This window comes from Myodes glareolus, chromosome 5, assembly GCF_982192425.1.
Source record: "Myodes glareolus chromosome 5, mMyoGla1.1, whole genome shotgun sequence".
Lineage (NCBI taxonomy): Eukaryota > Metazoa > Chordata > Mammalia > Rodentia > Cricetidae > Myodes > Myodes glareolus.
The window spans coordinates 96,725,936-96,745,150 of NC_142030.1; the positions used below are offsets into that span (position 1 = coordinate 96,725,936).

The window sequence follows — 19,215 nt, forward strand, 5'->3', positions numbered from 1 at the left end:
GCACTTCTTATTTTTATTAAATCAAGCAAAACATGAGGTATTGTTTACTGCTGGGGGGAAAATGCTCTTGTACACTGTAAAGTGTGAGGGCCAGCCATGATAATCTAAGTCTGGGCAGGTCACCCAAAGGAAGTTCTTTACTTCTTTCAACCATTATCACCTGGGACTCTGGCCATCGATGAATTTAAATGGAGGCTGGAGTCTCAATTATTTACCTTGAGACAATGCCGGGCTGCAGGAGGAACCACAAGCTCAGATCACCCGACCCTCACCTAAGAGCAGACCATTCAAAGGAAATGCCTGGCATTCCAACTGCTGTAGATCACCTGCCAGCGCACTTTACCAGGACAATCCTAGACGAATGTCAGACAATCAGGGGCCCTAAACCTCAGAAACCCTTCACCCCCACCTTTACTACAATAAAAACCCTATTCTAATTGAGCTCGAGGCTCTCTGGATATTCCAATACGTTGGACATGTGGAGAGACCGAGTTTGCAAACTTGATTAAAATAAAGGCTCCTTGCTTTTACATATGGGACTCGGTCTCCTTTGTTGGCTTTGTTGCGGGGCAAATTATGCCCCGCAAATTTGGGCATAACATAAAGATTTATCACTCATATTGATCTAATAAAACACTGGTTGGCCAGTAGCCAGGCAGAAAGTATGGGGCGACCAGTCTAGGAGAATTCTGGGAAGAGGAAAGGCCAGAGTCAGTCACTAGATAGTCACAGAGGAAACAGGATGAGAATGCCTTACTGAGAAACCAAGCCACATGGCTAAACACAGACAAAAATTATGTGTGAATTTTAAGTTGGAAGAGCTAGAGTTAATGTTACGCCCAAATTCCAGAATCCGAAACACCACCGTAAGACCAACTCTGATACAAAAACAGAGTCTTTATTCACCAGTTAACTCGAGTGCCACCATCTGTCTGAAGTGGCAGCAGCAGCAGCAATGACAGCAGCAATAGGAGCAGAACGAGGAGAGACCCAGAGCAGTGAAAAATGGGGGTTCATATGGGGGTAGAGGCTCAGGGAATTCCAAGCCTCAGGACTTGGGATTGGCTGCGCCCTAGTGGCATGAGGGGGAATTCCAGGCTTCCAGGCTTGGGATTGGCTGCCCTCGGATGGTGTAAGGAGGCTTTCCAGGCCTGAGGGGAAGCCTTAACTGCCAGTAACAGCCCAGGCTCTAGTTGATCTGTTTAACCTGCTCAGAGATTGGCTGGTTTTGAGTCAGGAGCAGAAATAGCTCTGTTTCTGAAGCCAAAGTGCTTCTTTTTCTGGTTCTTTCTATCTTTTTAACCCTAATCTTGGGACCAAGGCAAATATCTTTGGTATGTCCTGAATCTAGGGACTTAGTGTGTTCTTTTGGTCCCAGTTTCAGGGTTCCAGGGCTTTTCTCTGGCTCTAGGTTTGGGGACAAAATGTCTCTTCCTCTGGCTCTGGCCACGTTTTCAGGTTGTGTTTCTTTTTCTTGGTCAGGGCTTGGAGCCTAGCTGTTTGGGGTCTGTGTGGGGGCTGTGGATCAGGGATTTTCTGGGGTCTGAGTCACTCAGTTAATAATAAGCTTGAGCTAATAGGTCAAACAATTTATAATTAATATAACCTTCTACATGTTTTTTGAGACCAAAGGGCTATGGGACTGGGCGGGACAGAAACTCCTCTCTAAAAATGGCACTCGACATTTGGCAACTACAACCACATAAAACCCGAGAGAGCTTGGGAAGGGATTCTAGATGCGAACAGAGTCAAACTGGCTTCTTGGTAGCAACATTTTCTCAGGTTGGCTCTGTTTGCTGGAGGCAAGAGAGGCACAACTCCTTTATGAGAGGCTTCCTGACTCAGCATTTGCAGCAAAAACCTTGTAGCTCTTTTAAGAGGCCCTGCAACTAAACACTTAAATGGTGTTGATGGACAGTCAGCAACATGCTTCTTGGTAGTGGCATGGATCTAGAAACTCGACAGATATGTAGCAATAAATTTATCTCCCACCTGTACCTTACCTCCGCCATGAAGCTAAACTCTCAGAAAGCTAATGAACAGGGCAGAGCCAGCTGTCAAAGCTGCAGCTTTAATCCTAGCTATGCTGTTTAGCAGATTAAAGACTCATTCCTTAGAAAAAGATTATATATAGGTATATATCCTCTAAATGGTTTACAGCATGCTTAAAAATATACATAGGTTTGGAAGAGAAAAGAAAATGGATAGAGAAAGTCCTTAAAAAAAAGAAAGAGAGTAGTTGGGCATGGTGGTGCATGCCTTTAATCCCAGCACTTGGGAGGTAGAGGCAGGAGGGTCTCCGTGAGTTTAATGCCAGCCTGGTCTACAGAGTGAGACCTAGGATAACCAAAGATACACAGAGAAACCCTGAATCAAAAAACCCAAAAGTTAAAAATAAAAGGAATAGAATGAAAAAAAAAAAGACAAACTCATGTAAAGATGGAAAATACACAGAGTCTGGGTACTGTATGTTATTGTGTTGTCTTTGAGTTGTTTGACTTCTGAGGAAGGAGCAACAGCTGCTAAAAGACATTTGATTATAAATGCTCCTGGATTAATCTAACCTATATATTTAGAAAATGCCTTGTCTTTAAAATTTAAGTCAAAAGATATTTTACTTTGGAGAAGAGGTTTTGCTTTTGTTTCTACAGGAAATGAGAGGCTGTGAATTCATTCTTGATTTAAAAAAATAAGGTTTGATTGAGGTAGACCCTCTGAAAAATCTTCGGTGGGATTGGATGACCCAGATGATCCAATGTTTCAGAGCATCTCTGTTGCAGTTTCTTCTGAGTTCTGCATTCAGAATAGTTTCAAGGCTTCTAGCTGAGATGATCAAGCCTCACAGATTATTCCAGTCAGACTTTGACCATAATCCTAAATATTTTTGGTTCCCATAGGAAGGATCACCAGTGCCCCCAGCTAACAGGAAGTAGCTTGGAAAACTACTCTCACATTCCCAAAAAAATGGATTATCAATATCTGTCTTTGTTTAGCATGTTGGTTGCAAATTATTATGGATAATGGTCAGGAAAAAAGCTAAACAAAGGAAATTAGATTCAAAGTTCTTGTTTTGAAAAGAAGGGGAAATGCTATGGAACAATGCTCTTGTACACTGTAAAGATTTGTCACTCATATTGGTTTAATGAAATACTGATTGGCCAATAAGCCAGGCAGGGTGACCAGACTAGGAAAATTCTGGGAAGAGGAAAGGCAGAGAGTCAGTCACCAGACAGACACAGAGGAAGCAAGATAAGAATGCCTTACTGAGAAAAGGTACAAAGCCATGTTGGCTATACATAGACAAGAATTATGGGTGAATTTTAAGTCATAAGAGCTAGCTAATAATAAACCTGAGCTAATAGACCAAACAGTTTATAATTAACATAAGCCTCTGTGTGTTTATTTGGGACTGAAGGGCTGTGGAACTGGAGGACTAGAAACTTTTATCTACAGTTTATGGTTAACTTAAACAAGTATGTCAAGGGAATATACCTGGCATTATGTCTTATCATTGGTCATGTGAAAAGAGCCAAGAGTATTCCTCCTGGGCCATTGCCTTTCCTACAGAGATAATGTGGACATGCCAGCATATTCCCTTCATGTCCTTACTTCCAAGTGTATTAATTTACCATAGTTTATAGAATTCTTTCTAAAAGGCCACCTTGTGGGAAGAATGTTCTACACTCTACCCCAGCCATAGTTCTCAGTAAGTTCACAGCTTCCTTGCACAGGCTCTCACAATAGAAGCCTCCACACAGATTTTGATGGAAAGTCTTGGAGGCTAGGCAACACATAACGCTGTTAGAGTCCCCGAAGGCAGCTCCTTAGAGGGCAGTGCATGAAGCTGTGAGGGTAAAATCTAAGATGGATGTAGTGGAGACCCCAGGATGTTGGTGATGCCAGGAAGATGGGATGTGTCCTGAGGAAAGTAGTGGGCAGTGTGGAGCCACACTGAGAGAGGCTAGGTGGCTTGCAAATGGCAAGACCATAGGGGCTGATTTTCCCAAGCCTGTTGGGTATAGCACTGTGAGCTCTGGGTACTGACATGGAGCTACAGGATTTAATATTTGCACTGCCGGGTTTCAGTCTTGCTTTGGGCACTCCTTTCTGGACTCTTTTTACTTTGGTAATAGAAATGTTTTTGATATGTACTTGTGACTATATAACTTGATACTAGCAGAGCACACAGCTAAGTGTTTGCCCCTGTCTCAGGGAAACTGGACTAGACTTTGGAGCATTGGGAGATGGGGGAGGGATTGAATCTTGTGGTATGAAAAGATGTGTTGGAGTGTCAGATTGACAAGGGATGGATTTGGGATGGTTAATCTTGAGATTACTAAAGCACACTTCTAGGCATGTCTGTGAAGACCCTTTCAGAGAGTACTAAGAGACAGTGATCTTCCTTGAATGTGGGTGACACCATGTGGGTGGGTTCCCAGACTGAGAAAAGGGAAAAGGAGCAAGCCCTGCTGCTTTCCCACAGTGGTGTGAGCTGTTCTTCTCTGCCAGCTTCCCCGCCACAATGGGCTGAAACTTCCCTTGAGGGTTTTTTTTTTTTTTTTTTTTTTTTTTTTGGGTTTGTGTGTGTTCTTTTTGGTCATAGTGAGGCAAAAGTAACTAATAAAAATTATGAAATAGTTGAAAAGAAGTAGAAATTTCTTCTAAAGATTTGGGGAAGGAGAAAAGCAGTAACATATGCTTTCAATTGTTTTTTTGTTCAATTTTATTTTCTTTCAAGACAGATTGGAGTAGTAAATAGAATGATAGTTGGGGAAAACTCTAGAAAACAAGAGGAACAGGAAGGAGGGGAGCATTGAAGCACAGATGGTGAAAATAACAGAACGGGAGCCAGCAAGTATTAACTAGATCTCCTCTTTCTCTGTTGAAGAGTCACCACGAGGTGCACATTAATAGTGATCCTGGTTTTGTGTAGGAAGAAAAGGAAGTATGAGTCCCAAGTTATGAATGTGGCATGGAGAAATTATTTGCTGTGAAGGAGAGATGCCGTCTGCTACCCTGTCCCAGGCTCAAGTTCCTTTGCAGTGACTCGGGTGGAAGGGTAGGGCCTGGAACAAGGTGTCATGGTGTTACCCACTCACTCCCCAGACCTCTCTCTACCTCCTGCTCTGTAAAAATAAACTCACAGATGAGATTCCCTTTAGAACAAGTTTCATCCTCTCTGAAACCAAGCCTCTGTCCCTTTAGCTTTTTCTTCTATCTTCCCTCTTCTGTTTGCTTATTTATTACTTGTTTATTTTTGAGACAGAGTCTCACTATGTATCCTTGGCCAACTAGCCTGGAGCTTGCTATGAAGACCAGGTTAGCCTCAAGCAGAAATCCCTTGCCTGCCTCTGCCTCCTGAGTGCTGACATTAGAGGCACACACCCCCATGTCCAGCCCACCATCTTTTTGTTTTTAAAGAGGTGTCCATCCTTCCTCCTGTACTCAGCCGATCTTCTAAGATCTGCTGGATTCTGGGAGACTACAACACATTTTACTGAAATATTTTTGAGCTTTGTGTTGGATCACTCGGCAATTATTCCATGAGCCTTGCTTTCTTAACTGGCTTTTGGAACGTGTGAGTTTGTGCATACCCTGTGTGTAGTTTATAAAGACAAAAACATTCCCAGTGAATGACCAGACTATCGGAGAGGGTTACAACAGGAAAAAACAGATTATTTGGGCACAATTCCCATTTCTTTGATCAAAATAAAGAATCCACCTGAGCCTTATAGAATAAGGCTGGTATTGGATTATTTTCTATGTAGATCATCAATTATACATTAATTCTTAATCTCCAAATTAAATAGTTTTGATTTGCATATGTAGCAATGTACTGCTTTTCAGTACATTACATTTCGGAATAGAAATCTTATGAAACATCTTGTTTTTAATAAGTTAGAGTATTTGGGAATATTACCCCTTTTCATCACCCCCCCTTTTTAAAAGACAGTCTCAAGTAGCTCAAACGGGCCTGGAACTTGGATTCCTGATCCTCCTGCATTGTCCTGAGGAGGATATTCCATTTTGGAGTTAACATAATTCAAAATGAAATTCTAGCGATGTGTGTGTGACTCATGTTCAGAGACAGAAGTGATGTAGCTTCTTGGAAGGTTTTTTCGTAGCTAATTTTGACATTCAAATAGTTTTCTCTCAAGACCCAAAAAAGCCAAGGCATTGCCAGCTGTGAGTTTATCCTAAATAAAACAGAAAGGGAGAGGGATGTTTTATTATTAAAGCACGGTTGGCTTGATAAAGCACTTATTAGCTAGAGCTATTGATAACTTTTTAAAAAAATCATTTGTCTGCGTGCGTACACGCACACACGCGCATTTGCATGCACAGAAGATTTATGCATTTAGTTATACTGGACTTATTTTAAGATATTAAGACCTTTGTGCTTGCTTCAGCAGCACATATACTAAAATTGGAAAGCTGTTAAGACTTGTTTTTCATAGAGTAGCTGTTTCAGAAGACAGAGTCAGAATTGTCGGCAAATGAAGTATAGTGGTCTCTCTGTTCAGCTCAGGAAGGAGACCAAGGTTCAAGGCACATACCTTTGTTTCTTCGTCGAATTCTCCCATGGACTCTATCAATTTCCCAGGCTCCTGCTCACCTAGTGGAAATGGGTAATCAGTTCCAAGGATGACTTTGTCCTAAAAGGAGAACACACAATTTTATTTGTAAATGTGAGAACACTTACAGAGCCCTCTGTTCTCTCAATCTCCTCATCATGTACACCAGTCTGGTAAAACAGCAAATTCTTCCCTAGTTTAATAGAAACAGAATTACTCTAAATTTTAAAGATTTAAAGGCTCAGTTTTTATTTTTATTTTGCTACTTTTGTTCCAGCAGGTGTCACTATTAGGTCTTCTAAGGACTGATTGCAAATCTGCTTCCAGTCTTGCTTCTGAGTCTGCACGCACAGCGTGGAGGCCAGAATACAGTTTTCGTTGTCTCATTCTTCCCGTGCTGTCCTCCTTGGTTTTCGAAACAGGTCTCTCACTGACCTGGAATCCATTAAATATGCGCATCTGGCTAGCCTGTGATCCCTAGGGCCACTGTCTCTGCCTTCGGAGTGCTTGGAATACAAGTGTGTACCATCACATTGGCATCTTTTCGGTATGGACGCTCAGAATCAGACCCAAGTCAGTATGCTTGCACGATGAGCACCTAATTGAACGAGCCATTCAGCCAGCTCATCTTCTTAATAATTGAAATGCAGAATACTGGAATATAAGAAATGAACATTTGCTTGATAAGACATATGGATATATTCAGATAGAATGAATTTTTCCTCCTTTCTCATAGTGATCCATCACAAGTGACCCTGCAAGAAAATAGAGTTGGAAAGAAAAGCTTTGGGCTAAATGGTGGTCTAACTTGTCATAGTTTTGTAAACAATTCCTTTGTTAATTTCTCTTGAGTTTTCCCAAATGAAGTGTGGCACCCTTTCTGCTAGAGCTCTCTAAATGAGCCATAGCCCTTTCAACCACAGCAAGCTGTTCAGAGTTCGTTGACTTTAACGGGTGGTTGATTCACTGATTGCAATGCCCTGTTTATCTTGAACTCTGATTTGTGTGAGTGTGTCTGTGTATGGGAGTGCTACATGTGTAAAAGTGTTGGTGGAGAGACCAGAAGATGGTGTTTCCACCACTGAGATAACTTGCCAGCCCCACTGAACTCCACTTTATACTAATTCATTGATCTGGTGTTTAATTTTTAATTTGATAGAGTTTTAAAGCTATGGAAGAGTTGCCAGGAAATGAAAGTATCTGCCATATAACATCACCCAAGTTCAGCTGTTTATATTTTGACACCTTGTTTTATTATATTCAATTATATTTATGTATGTCTTCATATACATACATACATACATACATACACACACACAACACAGACATATATATGAATGAAACCTTGGTGATTTTGAAGACATCATGGCCTTTTATTCCTAAATAAATTGGCATTTATTTCCTAAAAATAGGACTTTTTCCTTTTTTTCTTCTTCTTTTATAACATTTATTTATTTGTGGTGTGTGTGTGTGTGTGTGTGTGTGTGTGTGTGTATGTAGAGGGTGACATGTGGAGATCAGAGTACATATTGTGGAAGTTAGTTCTTTCCTTTGACCCTGTGAGTTGTGATCAAGCCCAGGTTGTCAGACTTGGCAAACAAGTTCCTTTACCTATGGGACCATCTTAACTTCCTTCCTCCTCTTTCTCCTCCTCCTCTTTTTTGAAAGGGTTTCTTCAGGTGGCCTTGTTTAGCAAGTAACTTGCTTTGTAGACCAGGGCTAGCCTAGGAAATGACAGAGATCAGACTGCCTTTGCCTTCAGAGGGCTGTGATTAAAGACGTGTACCAACACCTGGTTAAGAAGATGCTTCTTATATAACTACAATGTACTTTACAAAATCAGGAATGCACTATGGAGGGAGGACATCTTCCTGTATCTGTCTTCTACAGCCCCAGCTTTTTAATTTGTACTTAGGATTTGAACTCAGTTCTTTATAATTGTATATAATTGTGCTCTTGCTGCTGAACCATCTCCCCCACTAGCCATGTTAATACTCTAAATGAAGGTTCCCTCAAAATGGTGAAAGCCATATGTGACAAATCCACAGCTCAAATTGTATTGAGTGAGAAAGAAATGAAAAGGTTTTTTTTTTTTTAAAAAAAAAAGATATGGCAGGCAGTGCACACCTTTAATCCTAGCTCGAGAGGCAGAGACAGGAGGATCTCTGTGAGTTTGAGGTCAGCCTGGTCTACAGAGCAAGTTCCAGGACAACCAGAGTTACACAGAAAAACCCTGTTTTGAAAAACAAAACAAAACAAGAAAGATATGGAACAAGACAAAGATTGTGCACTTTCATCTATAGGTAGAACCTAGAAGTTCTAACCCATAGCACCTAGGCAGAAAGAAGGAGGAAGGGGCAGTTCAGTCCAGACAAGAGGAAGGGAAACTGTCTCTCTTTGCAGATATGATCATATGTATAGGAAGCCCTACAAGTTCCACAGCTCTTTAGAATTAGTTAAAGAATTCAATAAAGTTTCAGGGTACACTATCAATTTGAAGAAATCAGTGTATGTCTACATAACAGCAGCAAAACTGTCTGAGATAGAAAGCCCACTTTTGTTATATAGTTATAACAAAATGCTAATATACCTGGGAATACGTTTAAACAAGGAGGTGAAACCTCTGTAATGAAAACTATATTGATGAAAGAAATCGAAGCCACAATTAGTGGAAAGATACCCTTTGATAATGGGCTAGAAGAATTCATAATGATAAAATAGCCACACTACCCAAATCAATTCAGATTTCGTCCAACCCCTCTCAAAAGAGCAATGACATTTTGTTTGTTTTTGAGACAGGTTGTTTTTTTCTTTTCTGTGTAACAGTCCTGGATGTCCTAGAACTCTCTTTGTAGACCAGGCTGGCCTCAAACTCACAGAGATCCACCTGTCTCTGCCTTCCGAGTGCTGAGATTAAAGGTGTGCACCACCACGCAGGATAGCAATGACACTTTTTTTTATGGAAATAGAAAAACAATCGTATAATTTCTATGGAGCCACAAAAGATCCTAAATAGTCTTGAACCAAAGAGACAAAACAGGAGTGACCACATTGATTTTTAAAGTGTACTGCAAAGCCATAGTCACCCAAACAACACGATGTTTTCATACAAACAAGAACCCAGGCAAACAGAACAGACCAGGAAGACTAGAACTAAACTGCAGTCCTTGAGCTTGAACAAAATCAGGCAGTGTTTCCATGCTGAAGAAAGGACATCCTTGATGAAGTGTGTGTGTGTGTGTGTGTGTGTGTGTGTGTGTACACATATTTTCATTTCAAGGAAGAATGGAATGTTTTGTTTTCTCAGTGTCATGGAACCAGAGGTCATCATATTAGTGAAACAGGCTCATCACAGACCGGTAAGTGCCAGCAGACTCATATGTTGTCTATAAAATACTTGCACTCATAGAAGTCGAGAGTAGCGTGTTAGTCACCAGACACTGTAAGAACAGGAACGAGAGAGGCGGGGAAGCTGATTAGTGGAATAGGGACAAGAAGTTCTGATGTGTGCCTGCCTGTAATCTCTGCTTTAAGAGGCAGGCAGACCAGGGTTCGAAGTCAGCCTGGGTCCTATTAGTAAGCTCCAGTTAACCTACAAAGTAGGATCCTATCTCCAGATGCAACAACCAACTCACCAACTAAAGAACCCCAGGAGATCTGGCATGCTCCACAGTGGAATGATCATCCATAATAATAATAATAATAATAATAATAATAATAATAATAATAATAATGTAATGTATATCTCAAAAAGCCAGTAATGACTTGTGATGTTCACCATAGAGATATGCTTGAGTAGACATATTTAACCTCACAGAAACATTACACCATTTATACATAAATCAAAAATCACATGATACCATATATATGTGTCCCAAATAACTTCAAACCTAAAAAAATGCTTCAGTTGGTAGTATACACTGGAGGAAATGATCATTTATAAACTAGAAATTTGACCTGGGCATTGGTGGAACATGTCTTTAATCCTAGCACTGGGGAGGCAGTGGCAGGTGGATCTCTGTGAGTTAAAGGCCAATTTAGTCTGCAGAGTGAGACCTTGTGTTGTGTATATGTACGTGTATGTATGTGTAATTGGTATCTAGGGAGATAGTTCAGAGAGTGCTTGTTACCCAATCGTGAGAAACTGAGTTCAAATCCCCAGCACCTCAACTGAATATGTTTCTGCATTTATTTGCCCATAATCCTGGTGCTGTGGGAGGCAGAGATAGGAGTAGTGTTGGGAATTGCTGACTGCCGGCCTTGCTCTAGATTCAGTGAGAAACCTTGTCTTAAGAGAATAAAGCAGAGTGATAGAATAGAAGATATGATGTCCAACACACACACACACACAAACACACACACACACACACACACACACACACACACACGCCACAGTTTCAAAGTCCACGATAGACTACTAAGTCTATTTATAGATTTCTGTATTCATTTGTATATGAAGCCAAGTAAATACACCTGCTGTAGAGGCCCTAAAGACATAAAGTTATGTCTCCTCACATCTGTGCCAGCAGCTGATCTTGTTCTAACTCTCTGCTTGGTATTCACCAGGGGTTCATCTCCTCTTCTTGCTAAAGCTGTTTACACTTCCAAAATACAACATGATTTTAGAGTCCCACGCTTATACTACACTCGTCAGCTACATTAACATGAAGATGAAATCCAAGCATTAATTTTCTAATTAAGAATTCTTCCCTTCACAGCATGATGGCATTCTCAGATATAAATATGCTTTAGGAAACAGTCTGTCCTGTTTTCATATGGAAAAAGCAAACGAGTCTAACACAGAAGTGAAAAGCAGTCTCCAAGTCTGCCATTCAACCCTTCTGACTTCGATATTTCCTTGGTTTCCTTCTTAAGTGTGTGTGTGTGTGTGTGTGTGTGTGTGTGTGTGTTCGTTCAGAAGATAGTGTCAGGCGTCAATCCTTGCCTTCCATCTTGTTTCAGACAGGGCCTTTCTGTTGTTTTTTCTGCAGCATATATCAGGTTGGCTGGCCCTTGAGCTTCTCAGGGCATTGGGAGTAAACCGGCTCATGCTATATATCTAGCTCTTATATGGGTTCTGGGGATCAAATTCAGGTGCCCAAGCGTGCCCTGCTAGTACTTTACCCATTGAGTCATCTCATCTCCCCAGTCCCTTGAATTTATTTATTTTTGAATGCTTTCACAGACCAACAAACTCATGGTTTGGAAATTTTAAATTATTATTTAGACTTGCTCTTGACTTCTTTCTATAGAAGGTTATATATCCACTTGTAACTACTATTGAGTTTTAAACTTTTCTTATTATCTATATGCAAGCCTTCTATTGGTAACTGTCTCAGTCGCTGTTATATTGCTGTGAAGAGACACCATAACCAATCCTTGTAAAAGAAAGCATTTAATTGAGAGCTTGCTTATAGTTTCAGAGGCTTAGTCCATTATTATCATGGTGGGAATCAACAGGCATGGCATTGGAGCAGTAACTGAGAGATACATACTAATTTGTAGGCAGAGAGAGAGAGAGAGAGAGAGAGAGAGAGAGAGAGAGAGAGAGAGAGAGAGAGAGAGACTGGACCTGGGCCTGGGCCTGGGCCTGGGCCTGGGCCTGGGCCTGGTGACTTTTGAAACCTCAAGCCTACACTTCCTCCAACAGAGCCACACCGCCTAAGCCTTCTAATCCTTTCAAACATTTCTGCTCCCTGGTGACTAAGTATTCAAATATATGAACCATTGGAGACCATTCTTATTCATCCAACACAGTAACTTTTGATCATCTTCAGTTTGATAGTAATTTTATAAATTTATTGATTTTGAAACTGGTCTAAATCTGGGCTATCATCCTTAATTCCTTAGATTTTTTTAATTTTTAAATCCATCATCCGTAGATTCTTCCATTTTGAAATAAATCCAGTTAATAATAATTATTTAGCCATTATTTTTCCTATGAGCTGACTCTGCCAATAATAATTCTTTGAATTGGACTTTTGAGAACTCTTCTTTTGAGATAGTTGGAATACAACATTGACACAATGCTTATTATCAACTTGAAAATTACTTTAGTAAATGTGTGAGTGAGTTGAAGGAACAATGTTTTGAATCAGTGTCACACCACGTCCTGTGGAGTCTGCGTGATCGCTCACGTAAGACGTGGCACAAGCTTCAAGGAAGTGTGCCTGCAGAGAAGGTGTGTGTGTGCTGTGCTTCCTGCATTGGAGCCCTTGCTTTTGGCATTACCTGCTCATGTTCTAAGGAATACAGTCTGCTTTCTTCTGGAAGGGATGATAGGATGTTTAAGTTTCTAGAGTCTACTGATGAGCCATTGCCATATATAGGAGTATATGATGCTAATGGAGGAAGATGGGTTAACATTCAAGGGGAAAAGGTTTCCAAGTCTAATCTGGTGCTTATCAAATAAAGAACAAAAGGCAAACTTCATTAAGCAATTAAAACATATTCAGCAAAAATGGGATAAGGATAGAAGAGAGAGATTGATGTGGGATCCCCTCTGCATGCTGTGAATACCATTGGTTAATAAAGGACTGCTTTGAGCCTATAGCAGAACAGGGCAGAAAGAGCTGGACAGGGAGGACTAGGCTGAATGCTGGGAGAAAAGAGGTGGAGTCAGAGAGAAGCCATGGAGCCACTGCCGAAGATAGACATACTGAAATTTTGCTGATAGGCCACGACCTCATGATGATGCACAGATTACTGAAAATGGATTAAATTAAAATGTAAGAGCTAGCTGATAAGAAGTTAGAGCTAATAGGCCAAGCAGTTTTTAAATAATGTAGTTTCTGTGTGTTTATTTCGGGGCTGAGTGGCTGGGAACCAATAGGCGGCCTCCTTACTATAAGAGATAAATGCCTATAACTTCTTGAGATTGGTTTTGGGAAAGCTTTAAAAAGGAGTTAGAAATATGAAGAAGAAAAAGGAAAAAATTAGTTCTTCTGCATAAATTACAGAAATATAAAAGGACTGTAGACTGTGTGGCTATTAACCACAACCACTTGCCCTTAGCTCAAAATGCCATAAACTCATAGCCTAGATAAAGATTTATATTGAAACTAATGCCAAGCCATGTCTAGCATGACCAACCGCAGACTCACACCGGGGACATCTGTCTGATGAAAATCTATTTTCATGTATTTTGTATAATGATTCTAAGAATAATCTGCATCACAAGAAAAAAACAAAACATGCTGTTAAACAATCTTTTCTGTATAAAGGATGAGTCTCATGCCCAGTAAAGATGCACTCAGATGCAATTCCTTTGAGTCTTCTGTCTGTTTGTCATTTGCCGATTTCTTACCCACCTATTCCTGTCCCACCAGTCCCCAGCTGAGCTGGTCCGTAGTTCAGTTCCCAGCACCCATTTCAGGCTGCTCACAAGTAACTCCAGCTCATTGGGATCTGACTTCTTCTAGCCACTGTGGAACTGCACTCATCTGCACATGGCCAAAGTATATTATGTGCATCTATGAATATGTCATGATGACTCAATATGAAGAACATACTTTGGAAAATAGCTTTTATTTTTTTAACATGTAGAAGATGTTTCCCTTTAATTATCTCCCAAGCAATATAGTAAACACCAAGTAGATACCACCTACCTTGTATTATGATTGTAAGTGATCTAGAGCATTTAGGAGGGTGTGTAAAAGTCATATACAAAGCCTATGCCACTTAATATAAAACAATTGGGCATCTGAGGGGCTTCTATTTTGGGGGGTCCTGGAATCAATTCCCCTTGGATACCAAGAAACAACAGTACACATTTCAGATGTTTCACTAACTCAAACTTTCCTTTTTCCTCAAAAGTGTCTAACTTGTCAAGTAGAAGGTTGCTGGTCCAGACTTCTGATCTCCACAAACCATCCAAAAGGGACCCCCAACTTACTTTTCCTATGACATCTGTCAACAGCTTGAGAGAGCGAGGATCGTGAACCAGGGAGTCTGTGTAGAAGGAGCCAAGGTATTTCCTGGGGTCAGATGAATTGTCCTGGGCACAGAGATCTGGGCGCACGTTGAATCCATGGGCGATTCTTCCCACTGTGAAGGGGAAAGCACCACCTGCAAGGAGGCAGAGGCAGGGGATGGGATCGCAAGTCCAAAGACTAATTGCTTGGGCTACAGAGTGAGTTTAAGGCCAACCTGGGAAACTTTAGTGAGAGATTGTCTCAAAATAAGTGTAAGTAGCTAGAGAAACATCTCAGGAGGTTCTTGTTGCTCTTACAGAAGACCTACAGTACCCAGCACTCATGAAGGGTGGCTCACAACCACCTGGAACTAGTGCCAGTGGCTCCGACACCCTCTTCTGGTCTCAGAAGGCACCTGCACACACATGGCATACACCACATGCATACACACACACACACACACACACACACAGAGACATATCAACAACAGTAACAACATGACAACAATAAAGCTTGGATGTAGCTTGACATGGAGCACCTACCCAGCATGTGTGAGACTCTAGAGTCAATGCTCAGAACCTCTACAAATAAATAAGTAATAAAAAACAAATAAATAAATGAAAAATGGATGGGGAAACAACTCACTTGGTAAAGTGAACCACCACGCCGTGACAGTGTGAGGACCTGACTTTGAATGCCAAACGTATATATAAAAAAAAGTCAGACACCCACCTATAATCCTAATTCTGGGGAGATGGAGATAGAAGGATCCATGGGCTTTCTAGCCAATCAGTTTAGCCAGATTGGTGAGCTCCAGGTTTAGTGAGAGACCCTGTCTTAAAAAAAAATGAATAAAAAAGGTGGGTGGCACCAGAGGATCAATACCCAAAATTGGCCTCCTTGTCCTTGTCCTCCACATGCATCCACATACACATGCATCCACATGCACATGCATCCACAAATAAGCATGCTCAATATACACACAAAAGAAGAGACCAGAACCATCTCTCTCCTTCAAGTACTGTCCTTTGTCCTCTCCTCACCCATGGATGCACAGAGGAAGGGGCACATGAGAATACAGGGAGAAGGAGGCCATCTGTGTGCTAGGAGAAAAGCCCTCATCAGAAACCAACCCTGTCAGCACTATAGTCTCAGATGTTTAGCCTCCAGAACCGTGAGAAAATGTTGCTCTAAGTCACCCTGTCGGTGGCATTTTCTTAGACAAGTCTGAGCTGATACAAATAGGGTCTCACCTCCATGTGCAAAACACACTTTGAGTTTGGGAAACTTCTCAAACACCCCACCCATGATCATGGAGCAAATGGCCATGGTGGTCTCCGATGGCATTCCTAGAAGAGGAGACGGGTTACGTGATTCAGGGCTCGTTAACTTAAGCAAGAATCTTAGTGACAGTGACTGCGGAGCAACAGCTAACTTGGGGGATTGTCAGTGAGGTGAAACATGGGGCCCCTATGCTCCAGAAGTGACCCAAATGTTTATAGGGTGCTACTTAGTCAAGAAGAATCATTGAAGGCCCCTATTTGCTATTTCAAGGAGAGTAGTCTAAGAGATGGAACTGACAAGGGGCCTGGCTTTGGTCCTGATGGGGCAGGCAAACGTTGGAGGTAGTTTAGCTTGGGATTCCTGTTTGGTTTGGGGTTATGCACACCTCCCCTTGTAATAACGCCCTTGGCAGCCCAATCCCTTCGCTTGCACATTCTGTGTGAACACATGTACACACCTCTTCAAATGGTAAACAGGGCAACCTCAGAACTCCTAGGCCCCCAACTTGCACCAGATTACACGCACTCTCCTCTCTGAGTGATGTTGTTAGGTTCCCCAGCTGTGGTAACCATCAACTTTCGTTCATTTCTGTTCAAGTGTATTCCCAATATATCCAGCTAGGAAGACGAAAAGGACCTATCTGGCCTGAACGGGTTTGGGGTACATATACAGTAAGGCAAAACTATTTCTTCCAGTAGCCTATTAGGGAGAGTCCTCTATTATCACCTTATGCTTATGCATAACTGGGCAGGTATATAATTAAAATGAAATGCATTATGGGGAAGAGACACTCATAGTAAGTGTTAGGTCCCAAACCCCAAAAGGCAGCCACTGACTATGTTTCAAGATGAGTCTGGGCTCAGCTCTGGCTGGACACAGGATTACCTGCAGATAGATACAAGTTCACAAGCAGCACTGCTCAGAAACCGAGTTCCTCTTTGCCAAGAAGAACCACTTCCCTTCTCTCTTTCTACCTCAGGAAACAGGCATTTAGCACATACCAAAGCCTACACTAACCTTCAGACTCCTTCAGTCCTTACTAATGTGTAGCTATGGCAAGTTTCAAAACCATTGGGCTCTTCTGGATCTAAACCCTCAGTTTGCAAGTTCTTCCTCCCCAACCCTGCAGCCACCTGCTCCCTTTAAAACCCACCACTCCCCCACTCCACCCCAGACCTTTCTCTCTGCTCCTCTCTGCCTCCTGAGAGGTAGCCATGGCAGCTCTGGATTCCCCAAATGCCTCTGGCTATTCTCTCTACCACACTAGAGAGTTCCATGGCAGCTTTATATTTACACTAAACCTTTTCTTTCCATGCACTCAGGATCAATCCAGTTCAGTGGTTTCACTGCACCTTCACTTACCCTAAAAAACCAAAAACAAAACACGTGACCCAATCTAACAAACAAAACAGAGACCCAGATTGTCAGTCTTGACAATGTATCTTCTACCATCTGAACTATCTGTTCACCCCGAATAAAGTTATCCTGAAAATCTATGTGAGTCTTTATTTTCAGCTTTTTTGGGTAAGGGACGAGAAGCTGGAAAGCCCTGGCCTGGCCCTGACTACCAGTAACACTGATTGTCCTTCAGGTTTCTTCTCAGGGCTGAGGAGCAAACCCACATCCTTGAGCTTGCTAGACAAGTGCTCTACCACTGAGCTGAGTTCCCAGACCCTCTCCTTTCAGTGTTAGATGCATGATGTTAGTCTTCTGGGCAGAATGATAGCTTTTGTAGTGTTCTGCCTCTTGGCCTGGGAACAGTTATTTGATGTTCTAGCCTGTGTTTCTTCATGAAGGATGTTCTTCTTGTTTTGTAGGGTTTTTGTGGAGTTTTGTAAATAACAATTTCAATTAAGTTCCTGGTTATGACTTCACTTTGGAGGTGTTTAGCAAACATTGGTCAGTTCTCTTGTCTGTTTCCTCATTCTGCCAGTTAGACAAAAGCCAGCTTTCCTCAGGAACTTGTGAAGCTGGTTCCCTTCTACCAAAGTAGCCATTTCATTATCAGAAGGGACAGATGGCTGCCCGTGGTGCCTATTAGCATACCAAAGTGCATGCCGGCCTCCAGGCTCCCTCAGTAACACAAGTACCTATTACACATTTCAGAGTCCATGATGGGGTCCTGGCCTTTCTCACTCCCTCTTAACCAGAACCTCCTCCAGGAGAAACTTCCCTCTGCCAGCTTCCCTTCCCTTCCCTTCCCTTCCCTTCCCTTCCCTTCCCTTCCCTTCCCTTCCCTTCCCTTCCCTTCCCTTCCCTTCCCTTCCCTTCCCTTCTTCCCTTCCCTTCCCTTCCCTTCCCTTCCCTTCCCTTCCCTTCCCTTCCCTTCCCTTCCCTTCCCTTCCCTTCCCTTCCCTTCCCTTCCCTTCCCTTCCCTTCCCTTCCCTTCCCTTCCCTTCCCTTCCCTTCCCTTCCCTTCCCTTCCCTTTTCCTTCCCTCCTTCCCTCCCTTTCTTTTTTTGGTTTTTCTAGACAGGGTTTCTCTGTGTAACCGCCCTGGCTGTTCTGGAACTCATTCTATAGATCAGGCTGGCCTTGAACTCACAAAGATCTGCCTGCCTCTGCCTCCTGAGTGCTGGGATTCTTTTCATTCTTCCTATGGGCTCCACTATTCTGCTAAGCACAATCTTGCCCTCTCTTGGCTCTCTCTTTTTCTGCATCTCTTGACCCTCTCTTTGTTAATCTCTCTCATCTCCTCTCTCCTCTAATGGCTAAATCCAGTCTACTTGCCATGTTCAGTCTGCTACTTTCTCTGTTATGGACTCTTCCAGAAGCCTCTATTGGTTCTCTTCCTCACATCTACAATAAAACCTTCCCCTCAAACATACCTTGGAGCCAACATGACTTCAGTTTATACCGCAGTGATGGTTGGTTCCTGACAATGGCTTATTTTTAGGGTTCTGTGATAGTATCTGATACTTAGTTAACAACTCACTAAATGTTAATGATTACTGCCAATCCTGCCAAGTCTCTGCTGCCTCTTGGAGCTAAGGCTGACAAAATTATTGGGTTGATGTGAATTTCTTCAAGAGCTTCCCACTGTTAGGAGCAGCATTTGGCCCATGTCTGATGCTTTAACCCCCAAGGAACTGACAGAGTTGGAGAAACTGAGTCTTGAAGTGATTGGTTGTTAGTTAGGGCACACACTTAACAGGGAAAATGTAGTCAGGTAGATCTGTTAAATTGTATTTATCTGAGTAAAAATCCAACCATGGATAGTTGCTATTACTCTCAACCTAATCCCACTTTCTTCCTCTGGCAGAACAGAGTTCCAAGGATAACTGGAAAAACTCAAAAGTTGGTGCCATGTTCCTGACCCCAGTCCAGCACAAACCTACGAGCCAAGGCAGCCAGTATTTGGCCATTCGTCCATCCATCTGCATATCCCAGGGATGCACGAACAGAGAACAGTTCAGCCTCTCGGCCGCCTTCAACAGAGCAGTA

The 19,215-nt window shown here is 42.1% G+C and overlaps 1 protein-coding gene across 1 annotated transcript in view; it reads right to left on the minus strand.

Moving 5' to 3' along the window:
• Positions 1–4,705: 4,705 nt before the first annotated feature.
• Positions 4,706–19,215, minus strand: part of Acmsd (aminocarboxymuconate semialdehyde decarboxylase) — a 32,360-nt gene continuing 17,850 nt past the window's right edge. Inside the window, exons 6-10 of the mRNA XM_087906577.1 lie at positions 19,106–19,199; positions 15,742–15,837; positions 14,470–14,642; positions 6,558–6,656; positions 4,706–6,197 (exon numbers count right to left, since the gene is read on the minus strand). Coding sequence (XP_087762703.1) covers positions 6,126–6,197; positions 6,558–6,656; positions 14,470–14,642; positions 15,742–15,837; positions 19,106–19,199 — 534 coding nt within the window. The 3' untranslated portion in view covers positions 4,706–6,125. The remainder of the gene's footprint in view (positions 6,198–6,557; positions 6,657–14,469; positions 14,643–15,741; positions 15,838–19,105; positions 19,200–19,215) is intronic.